At 43.7% G+C, this 15,178-nt stretch overlaps 1 protein-coding gene across 14 annotated transcripts in view; it reads left to right on the forward strand.

Moving 5' to 3' along the window:
• Positions 1 to 1,095: 1,095 nt before the first annotated feature.
• Positions 1,096 to 15,178, forward strand: part of Mcph1 (microcephaly, primary autosomal recessive 1) — a 212,974-nt gene continuing 198,891 nt past the window's right edge. For 10 of the 14 annotated variants that reach the window (XM_011242056.3, XM_011242057.3, XM_011242058.3 and 7 more), the window contains exons 1-3: positions 1,096 to 1,615; positions 2,903 to 2,994; positions 13,259 to 13,377. In XM_011242056.3, coding sequence (XP_011240358.1) covers positions 1,576 to 1,615; positions 2,903 to 2,994; positions 13,259 to 13,377 — 251 coding nt within the window. In that variant the 5' untranslated portion in view covers positions 1,096 to 1,575. The remainder of the gene's footprint in view (positions 1,616 to 2,902; positions 2,995 to 13,258; positions 13,378 to 15,178) is intronic. The other 4 variants (XM_030243533.1, XM_017312791.2, XM_030243534.1 and 1 more) reach the window with 3 other exon arrangements.

Here is a 15,178-nt window from a genome sequence, read left to right on the forward strand (position 1 = left end):
AAAAGTCCACAGAAGGGAGAGAAAGCTCTCTATCGGACTTGGCCAGCAGGGTAGGTCAGGCCATGAGAGGAGTGGGCACTGGGAAGAAAGGTGGAAGAGAAGAGAGAAAAGCAAAAGAGAGGACAGAGGGTGGGGTAGGGAAAGGGGGAGGAGCAGGGGGAGGGGAGGGGGGAGAGAGAGAGGGTCAGTAGGACTAAGTACCAGCCTGAAATGGCGGGGTTATATAGGAATGAGAAGCTTGGGGAACTGAAGCCCAAGAGCTGGAGAAGTTTAGAGCAGGAGGTGGGTTGAGAAACGCTAAAAGGAGCCACAGGTACCACGTAAGCCTGGAGGCCAGCAGACACTGTGGTATGTTACTGGGCACCTTAAGCAGCCATTTTGTCTTGAGTTTCTCTTTGCACTGCCTAGTGAAAGCTCTCCCACTGTGTTAGTGAAGATGCTTCAATTCGTGAATTCCCATTAACAGCTCATCACTCGGAATTTGGCTTTTTAAAATTATATATATTATATATTTTAATATGTACATTTAAAATAATTTTGAAATATATATATATGTATATGTGTGTGTATATCTATATAAATTATCTTTTTTTTTTTTTTTTAAAGCCAAATTGCTGGGCCAGTCTGTAATCCTAGCTCTTGGGGAAGGCTGAGTCGGGAGAAGGGCTGAGTGTTGTGAGCTAGAAACCAAGGCCATCTCTCTAAACACCCAACCAGGAGCTAAGGAGATGGCTCAGTGGTTAAGAACATTTGCTCTAGCAGAGGACCCGAATTTGGTCCCTGGCTCCCTTATGGTGGCACATAACCATGTGTAATTGGATCTGACGCCCTCTAGTGACCTCCACTGGCACCAGGCACGCACGTGGTGCAAATATGTACAAGCAGGCAAAGTACTCACACGTGTAACAAATAAATACAAAACCCAAAACAACCTGTCTGTCCAAACCAGTTGGGTGGTTTTTTTGTTTTTGTTTTTAACGCCCGGCGCTTAAGGCGACGAAAGGATACTGTTATCTACAGAAGAGCAGGCACTCCCTGGCTTCCGTCCTCCCTAGGCGGCTCCGTCCTCCTCCCTCTCCCGGCAGCCCTTGCGCGGGGAGGCGGGCCCGCGTCCGACCCGCCCCCTCGCAGACTCGCGGGCGGGAGGTTTGAAGACCCAGAGGGCCCGCGGACGCTGCAGCAGTCCCGCTCGCGCTCCAGGGTGCAGGGCTGAGGCAGGGCCCACGGGTGGGTCCCCTCCCCGGTCACCGAGCGCTGCGCAACGAGGACGAGCGAACCCTGCGGGGACAAGCGACCGCGGCGCTGACCTGCGCCCTGAAGCCGCGGTGCGGCGGGCTGACTCCTGCCAGGTCGCCGGAGAGCTTCAGGGCCGCCCGTGAGCGATCAGGTCTCGGCTGTCGTGTGTCACTGAGCCGGGCGCTCTCGGCGAGGGAAGGGAACCCGGAGCCCTTGCGCACACACACACACACCCCTAAGCCTGACGCGGCGAGCCCAGGGGGCACGGCCTGCGCATGCGCACCCCTCTGCCTTCCTGCCGGCGCACGCTCGGTCCCGCAGCTTCAAGCTGGTCGGGTCATGGAGGCCTCGGGAGGCGTTGGGGGCGCCTTTCTGAAAGGTGAGGAGACACGCCCAGTAGGGAGGGGGCTGGGGTCTAGGCTCCCAGCGCCTGGTTGTCTTGCCTGGGCCGCCGGGATCGGCTCCCAGGCCAGGTCCCATCCCATCTCAGGGCTCCCTACGCCCGAGGTCCTCTCACATCCTAGGTTCCCTCACACCCGGAGTCCCCTCACTCAGGATCCCGACCACCTGTGTGGACACCCCACATACATTCACCCTGTGACCTTCATCGACCCCTATGTGTTCCCCAATCCCCCCACCCCACCCCGGTGCAGGCTGAGCCCTGGAGAGCTGGCGGGAGGATAGGCTCCTGTCTTAGCTTTCTGGGATCCTCTTGCCTCTATGGCCTCTGCAGTTGTGGGATCAGGAAAAGTAAGAATTTGGTAATAGTGTGATGGCCTCTGGAGGGTCCTACCTGAGTAGAGCTGCCTGACACTTGTGGAGCTCACCTTTTTTTTTGTTGTTGTTGTATTTTTGTCGTGCTAACACGTGCTCAGAACATGGGACCCTGGGTGAGGAGATTCCAAGTATAAATATATTTTATATATTTATATATTATATTTATTATAGCTATGTGTTTATTATATTTATATCATATATGTGTATATATATTTAAATTTTTATTTATTATTTTAGAAAGCAAGTTTGCCTCCAACTTGCTATGTAGCTGAGGCTGACTTATCTCTGTTTTTTAATTTGGTTTGGGGGTGTGGGGTGGGGGTGTGGGCTTGCTTGTGTAACAAAGTTTCTCTTGTGGCTCTAGCCTTCCTGGACCTGGAAACTCTGTCTCAGTCTGTAGACCAGGCTGACCTCAGAGATCTGCCTACCTCTGCCTCTCAAATACTGGTTTTAAAGGGATACACCACCACCACATGCTTTGGCGTAGAACTCTTGCCTCTACTTTATAATCACTATGTGCTAAGATACCCAACTTCATATAAATAATTTATTAGAACTGAACTGTATTAGCTTGACTATGCTATGGCCATAGAATCGTGTTATTGGAAGATAGTCTGGGCCAGAAAGCCTGGAATGATTACTATATCTGTTTCTTTACAGAAAGCATAATCCAGGATAATTATAAATCTTCCTGGATGAGGAAGATTTAAAATACTACCAAAATGGCAAGGATGATGTTTTGAATAGATTCGTAATAAGAAATCTTCACGTAATAGGAAACTTTCACTTTTTTTTCCCTAAAATAAACAGAACAAGAGAAGAATCTATTGTGGGAGGGGGTGTGCAATTCCTAGTGTGTGGTTCCTGCTAAGATCTTGCTTATTTTCAGATGTTGTGGCCTATGTTGAAGTATGGTCTTCCAAAGGGACAGAGAATTACTCAAGGACGTTTGCAAAGCAACTTGAGGATATGGGGGCAACGGTAAGAAATTAATATCAAAATGACTGATAACCTGGTGTTTTCTCGTTATGGGAGCTGTTCCTTAGAACACGAAGGACTTAGCAGTGGGTGAGTGGTAGGAGGCAGAACAAACCAACCAAATACAAGTTGGACAGCAGTGCTTACAGAGGAGATAGTCTTGGAGGCATTGTGTTAGGAGGAGTCTAGTGGGAGACTTGAGTCTGGCATTGGTTCAGTGAGGGCTGGTACTCGCAGTGGAGAGAGTAAAGATGCAGGAGAATGAGCAGGTTTCCAAGGGAAGATTGTGACCGTAGGCATATTGGAAACATCTCATAGGCATTTGATTACTCATGTCTGGAGCTTGAGGCAGTCAGATCTGTAGACTGATGTGGGGGTCAGCAGAGGATGGAACCTTACTCAGATCCTGAGGAGTCCTAAAGGAGGAGGAGGAGGAGTGTTTAAGGACCAGTGATGGCCTGACCACCAACCTGGGAACAAGAAAGGGAAAAAAAATTGTCAGGAGAATATCAAAAGCAAGTATGAAAGAATTTAAGAGGTGTGGATTCAGAACAGCAGAGCCTTAAGGAACGGTAAGATGTGCTTAAGGCTTGTCAGTTATGAGGCGATTGCTCTAGCTCACTTTCTTTTTAAAGGACAAAAGGGTTCAAGGTGAGTCTGAGATTCCTGACTTAGGAAGAAATGGAGATAGTAAACTCAGACTGCTCTGATAGGAAGCTATACTGGCTTGACACAAGCTGGAGTCATCACAGAGAAAGGAGTTTTGGGTGAGGAAATGCCTCCTTGAGATCCAGCTGTGAACGGAAGTCCAAGGATCTACCAGTGTTCAGTCCCACAAGACAAGCAGACAAAGAGAGTGAATCTTCCTTCTTCCAATGACCTTACCTAGGTCTCCAGCAGAAGGTGTGGCCCAGATTAAAGGTGTGTGCCACCAAGCCTTTAATCCCAGATGACCTTGAACTCAGAGATCTCCCTGTTTTAATCTGGAATTCATAAGCCACTATGCCTCAAGATCTCCATGCCAAGATCCAGGTCAGAAACTTGTATCTCCCAGCCTCCAGATTAGCATCACTGGTGAGCCTTCCAGTTCTGGATATAATCAGGTTGACAAGCAGGAAGCCACCGCAGACCCTTTGCTTGCTTACTGCCATTTGTGAGACTCCCTGACAGGCTGAGTGGATGAGCGAGAGACAGGATAACTCCTCACGTCAGGGTGGGGATTAGGGTGCAGTAAGGTGGTATTAGGGCAGTGCTGGCCTCCTCAAAATGAAACAGTCCGAAGTAAAACTGTGGTAAGACAGGGACTTTGTGTATACACATGCCTTTGTATACACAAAGGCATGTGTATACAGCATGCCTTGTTACACAAGCATGTGGCACACCAATTGGAGTTCGGGAGGGCCAACGTATAGGTCATGCCTCTGTCTAGACGCAGTTTGTGGCAGCTCAGTCCCAAGTGTGGGATTTTATCACATCCTCACCTAAGGCTTCTAGTAAGTATCCCACACCATTGTGAAAGACATCTCCAGGTGCCGCTTGTTGTCTGGTAACTTTGCTGAACACCTTGGGGAGAATGTCCCCGGTGCGCAGCTGGGCTCTTTTCTGGTGTCTTGAGAAAACCAGTTTACAAAAGTAACACCTGCGCATGCCTGAAACAGGTGCTCTACAGGGCTTTGAAACCTGTAATGAAACATGAGAGAAACCAGTTCACATCTGCTTTATACCCCTTTGGTGCAGAGATATGATTCCAGGCCTCACACACACTTAGACAAGTACGCTATCACTAAACTAGATTCCCGGACTCTTCTGTTTTTGAAAGGCAATTTAAAAACCGTGGGTGGAGAGCCAGAGAACCATGGCTTGTATGTGGAGGTCAGAAGACAACCTGAGCCATCTCCTACCATGCTGGGTCTTGACTGTTTTGAATTGTCTGATCTTACCACATGCCTTAATTAGGGTTTCATCGCTATGAATAAACACTATAACTAAGGCAACTGTTATAAAGACAAGCATTTAATTGGGGTTGACTTTCAGTTTCAGAGGTTCAGTCCATTATCATCATGGTGGGAAGCATCATGCAGGCAGACTTGGTACTGGAGGAGCCAAGAGTTCAACATCCTTTTTTTTTTTTTTTAAATTTTTTAAAAATCTTTTTATTATATATTTTCTTTATTTACATTTCAAATGTTATCCCCTTTCTTAGTTTTCCCTCCGAAAATCCCCATCCCTTTCCCCCTCCCCCTGCTCCTCAACCCACCCACTCCCATTCCTGGTCCTGGCATTTTCCTATTCTGAGGCATAGAGCCTTCATAGAGACCTAGGGCCTCTCCTCCCATTGATGACCAACTAGGCCATCCTCTGCTACATATACAGCTAAAGCCACAAGTTCCACAATGTGTTTTCTTTGATTGGTGGGTTAGTTCCAAGGAGCTCTGGGAGTACTGGTTAGTTCATATTGTTGTTCCTCCTATGGGGCTTCAGACCCCTTCAGCTCCTTGGATACTTTTTCTAGCTCCTTCATTGGAGACCTTGTGCTCCATCCAAGGAATGATTGTGAGCATCCACTTCTGTATTTGCCAGGCACTGGCAGAGTACATCAGGAGACAGGTATATTGGGCTCCTATCAGTAAGCTCTTGTTGGCATCTGCCATAGTGTCTGGGTTTGGTTGTCGTTTATGGGATGAATCCCCAAGTGGGGCAGTATCTGGATGGTTGTTCCTTCAGTCTCTGCTCCAAACTTTGTAACTCCTTCCATGGGTATTCCCCCCCCCCCCTCCCCGCCCCGTCTAAGAAGGATTCTGAGCTTCTGGGCTCAGAATCAGTGAGTGCATATCATGTGTGTTCTTTTGTGACTGGGTTTCCTCACTCAGGATGATATCCTCCAGATCCATCCATTTGTCTAAGAATTTCATAAATTCATTGTCTTTAATAGCTACGTAGTACTCCATTGTGTAAATGTACCACATTTTCTATATCTATCCCTCTGATGAGGGACATCTGGGTTCTTTGCAGCTTCTGGCTATTATAAATAAGACTGCTATGAACGTAGTGGAACATGTATCCTTATTACATGTTGGAGCATCTATTGGGTATATGTCCAGGAGTGGTATTGCTGGATCTTCAGGTAGAGCTATGTCCAATTTTCTGAGGAACCGCTAAAATGATTTCCAGAATGGTTGTACCAGCTTGAAATCCCACCAGCAATGGAGGAGTGTTCCTCTTTCTCCACATCCTCACCAGCATCTGCTGTCACCTGAGTTTTTGATCTCAGTCATTCTGGTTGGAGTGAGGTGGAATCTCAGGGTTTTTTTTGATTTGCATTTCCTGATGATTAAGGATGTTTAACATTTTTTTAAGTTCTTCTCAGCCATTCAGTATTCCTCGGTTGAGAATTCTTTGTTTAGCTCTGTACCCCATTTTTTAATAGGGTTGTTTGGTTTTCTGCAGTCCAACTTGTTGAGTTCTTTATATATATTGGATATTACCCTCATATCGGATTTAGGATTGGTAAAGATCTTTTCCCAATCTGTTGGTTTCCTTTTGGTCTTATTGACAGTGCCCTTTGCCTTACAGAAGCTTTGCAATTTTATGAGGTTCCATTTGTCAATTCTTTTGTTTTGTTTTGTTTTTTTTTTTGGTTTTGGTTTTTGTTTTTTGAGACAGGGTTTCTCTGTATAGCCCTGGCTGACCTGGAACTCACTTTGTAGACCAGGCTGGCCTCGAACTCGGAAATCCGCCTGCCTCTGCCTCCCGAGTGCTGGGATTAAAGGCGTGCGCCACCACACCTGGTTACGGTTCTTGATCTTACAGCACAAGCCATTGCTGTTCTGTTCAGGAATCTTTCCCCTGTGCCCTTATCTTCAAGGCTCTACCCCACTTTCTCCTCTATAAGCTTCAGTGTCTCTGGTTTTATGTGGAGTTCTTTGATCCACTTAGACTTGAGCTTTGTACAAGGACATAAGAATGAATCAATTCGCATTCTTCTACATGCTAACTGCCAGTTGAGCATGCTGTTGAAGATGCTGTCTTCTTTCCACTGGATGGTTTTAGCTCCTTTGTCAAAGATCAAGTGACCATAGGTATGTGGATTCATTTTTGGGTCTTCAATTCTGTTCCATTGATCTGTCTGTCACTGTACCAGTACCATGCAGTTTTTATCACAATTGCTCTGTAGTAAAACTTTAGGTTAGGCATGGTGATTCCACCAGGGGTTCTTTTATTGTTGAGAATAGTTTTTGCTATCCTTGGATATTTGTTATTCCAGATGAATTTGCCCTTTCAAAATTGCCCTTTCGAACTCGGTTAAGAATTGAGTTGGAATTTTGATGGGAATTGCATTAAATCTGGAGATTGCTTTCCGCAAGATGGCCATTTTGACTATATTAATCCTTCCAATCCATGAGAATGGAAGATCTTTCCATCTTCTGAGATCTTGGATTTCTTTCTTCAGAGACTTGATCATACAGATCTTTCACATCCTTAGTTAGAGTCACTCCAAGGTATTTTATATTATTTGTGACTATTGTGAAGGGTGTTGTTTCCCTAATTTCTTTCTTAGCCTGTTTATCCTTTGTGTAGAGAAAGGCCACTGATTTGTTTGAGTTAATTTTATATCCAGCTACTGCACTGAAGCTGTTTATCAGGTTTAGGAGTTCTCTGGTGAAATTTTTGGGGTCACTTATATATACTATCATATTATCTGCAAAAAGTGATATTTTGACTTCCTCCTTTCCAATTTGTATCCCCTTGATCTCCTTTTGTTAACTAATTGCTCTGGCTAGGACTTTAAGTACTATATTGAATAGGTAGGGAGAGAGTGGGCAGGCAGCCTTGTCTTGTCCCTGATTTTAGTGGGATTGCTTCAAGTTTCTCACCATTTACTTTGATATTGGCTACTGGTTTGCTGTAGATTGCTTTTATCATGTTTAGGCATGGGCCTTGAATTCCTGACCTTTCCAAGAAAGACTTTTATCATGAATGGGTGTTGGACTTTATCGAATGCTTTCTCATCATCTAATGAGATGATCATGTGGTTTTTGTCTTTGAGTTTGTTTATATAATGGATTATGTCGATGGATTTCCGTATATTGAACCATCCTTGCATCCATGGGATGAGGCCTACTTGATCATGATGAATGATTGTTTTGATGTGTTCTTGGATTTGGTTTGTGGGAATTTTATTAAGTATTTTTGCGTCAATGTTCATAAGGGAAATTGGTCTGAAGTTCTCTTTGCTGGTTCTTTGCGTGGTTTAGGTATCAGAGTAATTGTGGCTTCATAGAACGAATTGGGTAGAGTACCTTCTGTTTCTATTTTGTGGAATAATTTAAGGAGTATTGGAATTAGAACTTCTTTGAAGGCCTGATAGAACTCTGCACTAAACCAATCTGGTCCTGGGCCTTTTGGTTGGAAGACTCTTAATGATTGTTTCTATTTCTTTAGGGGATATGGGACTGTTTGGATGATTAATCTGATCCTAATTTAACTTTGGTACCTTGTATCTGTCTAGTAAGTTGTCCATTTCATCCAGGTTTTCCAGTTTTGTTGAGTATAGGCTTTTGTAGTAGGATCTGATGATTTTTTTTTTTGGATTTCCTCAGATTCTGTTGTTACATCTCCCTTTTTATTTCTGATTTTGTTAATTAGAATACTGTCCCTGTGCCCTCTAGTTAGTCTGGCTAAGGGTTTATCTATCTAGTTGATTTTCTCAAAGAACCAGCTCCTGGTTTGGTTGATTCTTTGTATAGTTCTTTTCGTTTCCACTTGGTTGATTTCACCCCTGAGTTTGATTATTTCCTGCCATCTACTCCTCTTGGGTGAATTTGCTTCCTTTTGTTCTAGAGCTTTTAGGTGTGTTGTTAAGCTGCTAGTGTATGTTCTCCCCAGTTTCTTTTTGGAGGCACTCAGAGCTATGAGTTTTCCTCTTAGGACTGCTTTCATTGTGTTACATAAGTTTGGGTATGGTGTGGCTTCATTTTTATTAAACTTTTAAGAAGTCTTCAATTTCTTTATTTCTTCCTAGATCAAGTTATCATTGATTAGAGTATTGTTCAGCTTCCACGTGTATGTGGACTTTCTATTATTTATGTTGTTATTGAATATCAGCCTTAGTCTGTGGTGATCTGATAGGGTGCATGGGATTATTTCAATCTTCTTTTATCTGTTGAGGCCTATTCGGTAACCGATTATATGGTCAGTTTTGGACAAGGTACCATGAGGTGCTGAGAAGAAGGTATATCCTTTTGTTTTAGGATGAAATGTTCTATAGGTATCTGTTAAATCCATTTGTTTCATAAGTTCTGTTGGTTTCACTGTGTCTCTGTTTAGTTTTTGTTTCCAGGATCTGTCCTGGAAAGTGGGTTGTTGAAGTCTCTCACTATTTATTGTATGAGCTGTAATGTGTACTTTGAGTTTTAGCAAAGTTTCTTTAATGAATGTGGATGCCTTTGCATTTGGAGCACAGATGTTCAGAATTGAGAGTTCATCTTGGTAAATTTTACCTTTGATGAGTCAGAAGTGTCCCTCCTTATCTTTCTTTGAGAACTTTAGGTTGAACGTTGATTTTTATTCGATATTAGAATGGCTACTCCAGCTTGTTTCTTCGGACCATTTGTTTGGAAAATTGTTTTCCAGCCTTTTACTCTAAGGTAGTGTCTGTCTTTGTCCCTGAGGTGGGTTTCCTGTATGTAGCAAAAAGTTGGGTCCTGTTTATGTAACCAGTCTGTTAGTCTATATCTTTTTATTGGGTAATTGAGTCCATTGATGATAAGAGATATTAAAGAATAGTGATTATTGCTTCCTGTTATTTTTGATGTTATTTTTATGTTTGTGTGGCTATCTTCTTTTGGGTTTATTGAGAGAAGATTACTTTCTTGCTTTTTCTAGGGGGTAGTTTCCCTCATTGTGTTGGTGATTTCTATCTATTATCCTTTGTAAGGCTGGATTTGTGGAAAATTATTGTATAAATCTGGTTTTGTCATGGAACATCTTGGTTTCTCCATCTCTGTTAATTGAGAGTTTTGCTGGGTATAGTAGCCTGGGCTGGCATTTGTGTTCTCTTAGGGTCTGTATGACATCTGCCCAGGATCTTCTGGCTTTCATAGTCTCTGGAGAGAAGTCTGGTGTAATTCTGATAGGTCTGCCTTTATATGTTACTTGACCTTTTCCTTTTACTGCTTTTAATATTCTTTCTTTGTTTAGTGCGTTAGGTGTTTTGATTATTATGTGACCAGAGGAATTTCTTTTCTGGTCCAAACCATTTGGAGTTCTGTGGGCTTCTTCTATGCTCGTGGGCATCTCTTTCTTTAGGTTAGGGAAGTTTTCTTCTATAATTTTTTTGAAGATATTTACTGACCCTTTAAATTGGAAATTGTCCTTCTCATCTATACCTATTATCCTTAGGTTTGGTTTTCTCATTGTGTCCTGGATTTCCTGGATGTTTTGGGTTAGGATCTTTTTGCATTTCACATTTTCTTTGACTGTTGTGTCCATGTTTTCTATGGTATCTTCTGTACCTGAGATTCTCTCTTCTATCTCTTGTATTCTGTTGGTTATGTGTGCATCAATGGCTCCTGACTTCTTTCCTAGGTTTTCTATTTCCAGAGTGGTGTCCCTTTGTGATTTCTTTATTGTTTCTACTTCCATTTTTAGATCCTAGATGGTTTTGTTCAATTCTTTCACCTGTTTGGATGAGTTTTCTTGCATTTCTTTAAGGGAGTTATTTATTTCTTTTTCTTTTTCTTTTTCTTTCTTTCTTTTTTTTGAGACAAGGTTTCTCTGTGTAGCCCTGGCTGTTCTGGAACTCACTCTGTAGACCAGGCTGGCCTCAAACTCGGAAATCCACCTGCCTCTGCCTCCCAAGTGCTGGGATCAAAGGCGTGCGCCACCACTGCCCGGCTATTTATTTCCTTCTTATATTCCTCCATCTCATCATGAGAAGTGACTTTAGATCCATATCTTGCTTTTCGTGTGTGATGGTTTATCCAGCGCTTGCTATGGTGGGAGAGTTCAGTTCTGATGATGCCAAGTGTATTGGCTAGTTTTGTGTCAATTTGACACAGCTGGAGTTATCACAGAGAAAGGAGCTTCAGTTGAGGAAATGCCTCCATGAAATACAACTGTTAGGTATTTTCTCAATTAGTGATCAAGATGGTCCCTTGTGGGTGGGACCATCTCTGAGCTGGTAGTCTTGGTTCTATAAGAGAGCAGGCTGAGCAAGCCAGGGGAAGCAAGCCAGTAAAGAACATCCCTCCATGGCCTCTGCATCAACTCCTGCTCCCTGACCTGCTTGAGTTCCAGTCCTGACTTCTTTCTGTGATGAAGAGCAATGTGGAAATGTAAGCTGAACAAACCCTTTCCTCCCCAACTTGCTTCTTGGTCATGACGTTTTGTCCAGGAATAGAAAGCCTGACTAAGATACCAAGTAACCTTGGTTTTTGTTGCTTCTGTTCTTATGCTTGCCTCCTGTCATCTGATTATCTCAAGTGCTCGATGCCCTCAATATATCTGATTGGAGCCTGTCCTTCTTGTAATCCTGCTTGAGTCAATATTTCTGATTGGAGCCTGTCCTTCCTCTAATCCCAGTTGAGTTAGAACTTCTCAGAGTCCAGCTTTCTCTGTAATCCTGTGATTCCAGGATTATGTGAACTTGAAATTTTGGGTTTGTCAGAGTAGTTGGCAGTCAAGCTTCCTCTGAGACCCTGAGATCCTGATGTGACCAAGCTCCTGGGGTCCTGGGATCTTAGAATCCTAAGATTCTGGGAGTGTTAGAGCACCTGGAAGTGGTACCTTCTCTGGGGACCTTGGGGCTTTCCACTGTGTTCAAAACCAAGGTAGACCAGCGCTGGCTGACCAGAAGGAACCCGAGTTGATGATAGGGCAGGGCTCCTGTGTCCCTGCTCCTGCTGGCCCCAGGCACTCCCAGTTGTATTAGAACAGATGTTGTGTTCCACTCACCAGTGATCATATGATCCTGGGCATGTTAGGGTGCCTGGTGCATGGAGAGTCTTCTGAGGACCGTGGAACCAACTGCCCAGTTCATACCCAAGGTGGCCTGGAGCCCAAGAGTTCTACATCTTGACCCTTAGGCAACTAGGAGGAGTGTCTGGATCACACTGGTCAAACATGAGCATATATATGAGACCTCAAAGACCTGCTTCCACAGTGACACACTTCCTCTAACAAAACTATGCCTCCTCCAGTAAGGTCACACCTCCTAATAGTGCCTTTCCTATGGCCCAAGCATTCAAATACAGGAGTCTATGAGGGCCAAACCTATTCAGACCACCACATCACATAAACATGTCATGTCAAAATACTGTTTTTAACTGTAATTAGATATGTGTTCTCTTTGATGTTTCTTTCCTTTGAATTATATTGTCTCTTTTTAATGTAGAGGGTTATTTATTTACTTAATGAGACAGGGTCTCATGTACTCAACCTGGTCTAGAGCTGGCTGTGTACAAGAAGATAGCCTTGAATGTATGATCCTCCTGTTCTTACCAAAGGACTAAGATTACAGGTACTTACAACCATTCCTAGTTTTTTTATGGTGCTGAGAATAAAGCCCAGTGCTTTGTGTGTGCTAGGCAAACAGTCTACCAACTGAGCTATGGCCACAACCCAACATAAGAAGTTTAAAAAAATTGTTTTTAAGGTTTTATTTATTCTTATGAGTTTTCATCTGTAAATAGGTAGTAGCTCCTCCTGTCAGTTCCTCTTTGCTCTCCTCAGGGTGCTCCCCCTGTTTGCTCTCTCCATTTCCCTTTGCACTGGAAGAACCCCGACTCAGTTCTATGCTTGGCAGCTTTGTTGTGGGGAGCAAAGGTGACTGGAGCACAAGCTTCCTGAGGAGAGGGGGTAAGGGTTACATGATCACTAATCCCCATTCTAACTGCAGCAGCTCTACTTGGTAGGGAGAGGTTGAAACAGGCTCTCACTGTGTAGTTCTAGCTGTCCTGGAAGCCTCCATGTAGACCAGGCTGACCTCAGACTCATGAAGGTCCTCCTGCTCCTGCTTCCCGAGGACGGTGTCTGGAATTAAAGTTGCATACCACCACACTATGCAGAAGCGGGTGTGTTTTTTCAAGCATCTTTCCACGTTCACCACAGTATTTTTCTGGTGTATTCCAAGAAGTGAAATTCTAATGTAAGGGTTTTTGATCATTTCATTTTGACAGATTTTAAATGGTCATCTTTTTAATAACTTTATTTAAGAAATTATGGGTAAATAACAGTAAGTATTTTGTTCTTTTCATTTTGTCCACAGGTTTCAAAAACCTTGAACAAGCAAGTGACCCATGTGATCTTCAAAGATGGATATCAGAGCACCTGGGACAAAGCCCAGAAGACCGGGGCGAAGCTGGTTTCCGTCCTCTGGGTTGAAAAGTAAGTAGTCACCGTGGAGACTGTGACAGCACTGTGTATGGTAGCACAGTGCTACGGAATGTTGTTGCTGTTAACAACATTCAGTAGACTTGCCGTGCAGGAACTTATTTTCTCATAGCTATGGAAGTTTCTTTTCATACATCATTGGCCTGAACGTGCCTATGCTCTCTTGACATTCCCTCTGTTTGTGTTTTTGTCCTCATTTCCCCTTAAATGGTCATGTCACTTCTTAAATATCCTCTCTCCAAATGCAGTGACTTTGAGGTTTGGGTAGGTCAGGGTACACAGTGTGGAGACTTGTGAGGGTGAAGTATGCCCATGTTGAGGTTTGTAACGTTGCTATGTATTGTAATGCTAAATTCTACACTGCAGGTCTGGGTCTTCTACGAGTGAATCCTCAGGTTTACCAGCTTCTGTGCAAACCTTGTTCCTAATAAAGATGCCTACAGCTTATAGCTGAGCAGAAGAGAGGTACTCGGGGCTTTGGTCTCAAACTTGGAGTCTTGAGGCAGGAGGATGCTTGAGGAACAGAGGAGAGAAGAGAGAGCAAGATGCCATGGGCGAGAACTGTCCATAAGGGCTAGCCAGTCTGAGTCAGAGCAGCCCAGGTAGAGCAGGGCAAGTTATAACTTGGGATTATTAATAGGCAAGTAGATACTAATAGCTTAGAGAGTAGATATCTGCCCAGTTCTAACGCTGTTAAGACTTATTATAAATATAAAAGTTTTATGCCTTTTCTTTGAGAACTAAATGATCCGAGGCGGAGTAAAAATGCCCAATTAATATTAATATTTACCACAAATGAATTGTGCTGGAAACTGAGGTTAGGGCGGAAGCTCATGGTGGCGGTGAGCTGTTGGATGTTCAGACCAGACCGGGATGATAGTGAGTAGTAATGACTGACTAGTTCAGGATTTTAAAAAGTCATGTGTGCATGTATATGTATAATTTTCTATATACATGGGTTGCTGAAAAAGGCTATGGTTCATTGTCTGACCTAGGCTGGAAACTGAGCCCAGAACTAGAAAGATGGTTTGGCCATTGGCTAAGTTGGAGAAGGCTTTAGAGACCTGGGGGTGGAAGCTAGAATGATACACATCAGAGTCAGGACTCTACTGAAATGTGCCAAATCCTATTTTGGATATTTCCTTAGACAATGCTCAGTGGAGGTGACAGGCAGGTGAGTGGGTAGACAAATTCAGGGGGAGATTGGCAACCAAGATATGGGAGCCATCTGTACTGGGGATCTGGAGCCTAGAGGATAACGAGTGTGCTACAAAGGGCATGGCTGGACAAGTGACCCAAGCCCTTGGAGGAGCCCAGAAGATAGTGAGTTGGATCCCAGACATTGAACGGTTGGAGATTGATTTTTGCTTTTGATTGTGATTGTGCCCTGATATTTTCCCTCTTGAAGGAAGAAACTGTTTTAGTGGAGCCCACAGTTAAGAGATTTTTAATTGTAAAAAGACTTTGGATTTTAAAAGAGATGGATATTTTAAAGAGATTGAAATTTTAAGAATATGTAAAGTTACATACTAGCAGTGAGCCTTGGTAAACAGGTGGAGGAGAAATAAAGTTGAGTGCTCCTGGGTCTGGAAGTCAGGCTAAGAAGGAATTGGGTTAGGGCACAAAGAATGAAGAATTTATATTTTGGAAAACACAGTTGAACTATCAGTATTCATAATATTTCTGACCTCAGATGTGTGTGGTCCTGTCCTCACTGGGAAAGTCTCCAGCTCAGTTGGCACAAGCAGGATGACTCAGTTGTGACACTGGGCTTTGGCTCAGATTCCACAGGTAG

Source organism: Mus musculus, chromosome 8, assembly GCF_000001635.26.
Source record: "Mus musculus strain C57BL/6J chromosome 8, GRCm38.p6 C57BL/6J".
NCBI lineage: Eukaryota > Metazoa > Chordata > Mammalia > Rodentia > Muridae > Mus > Mus musculus.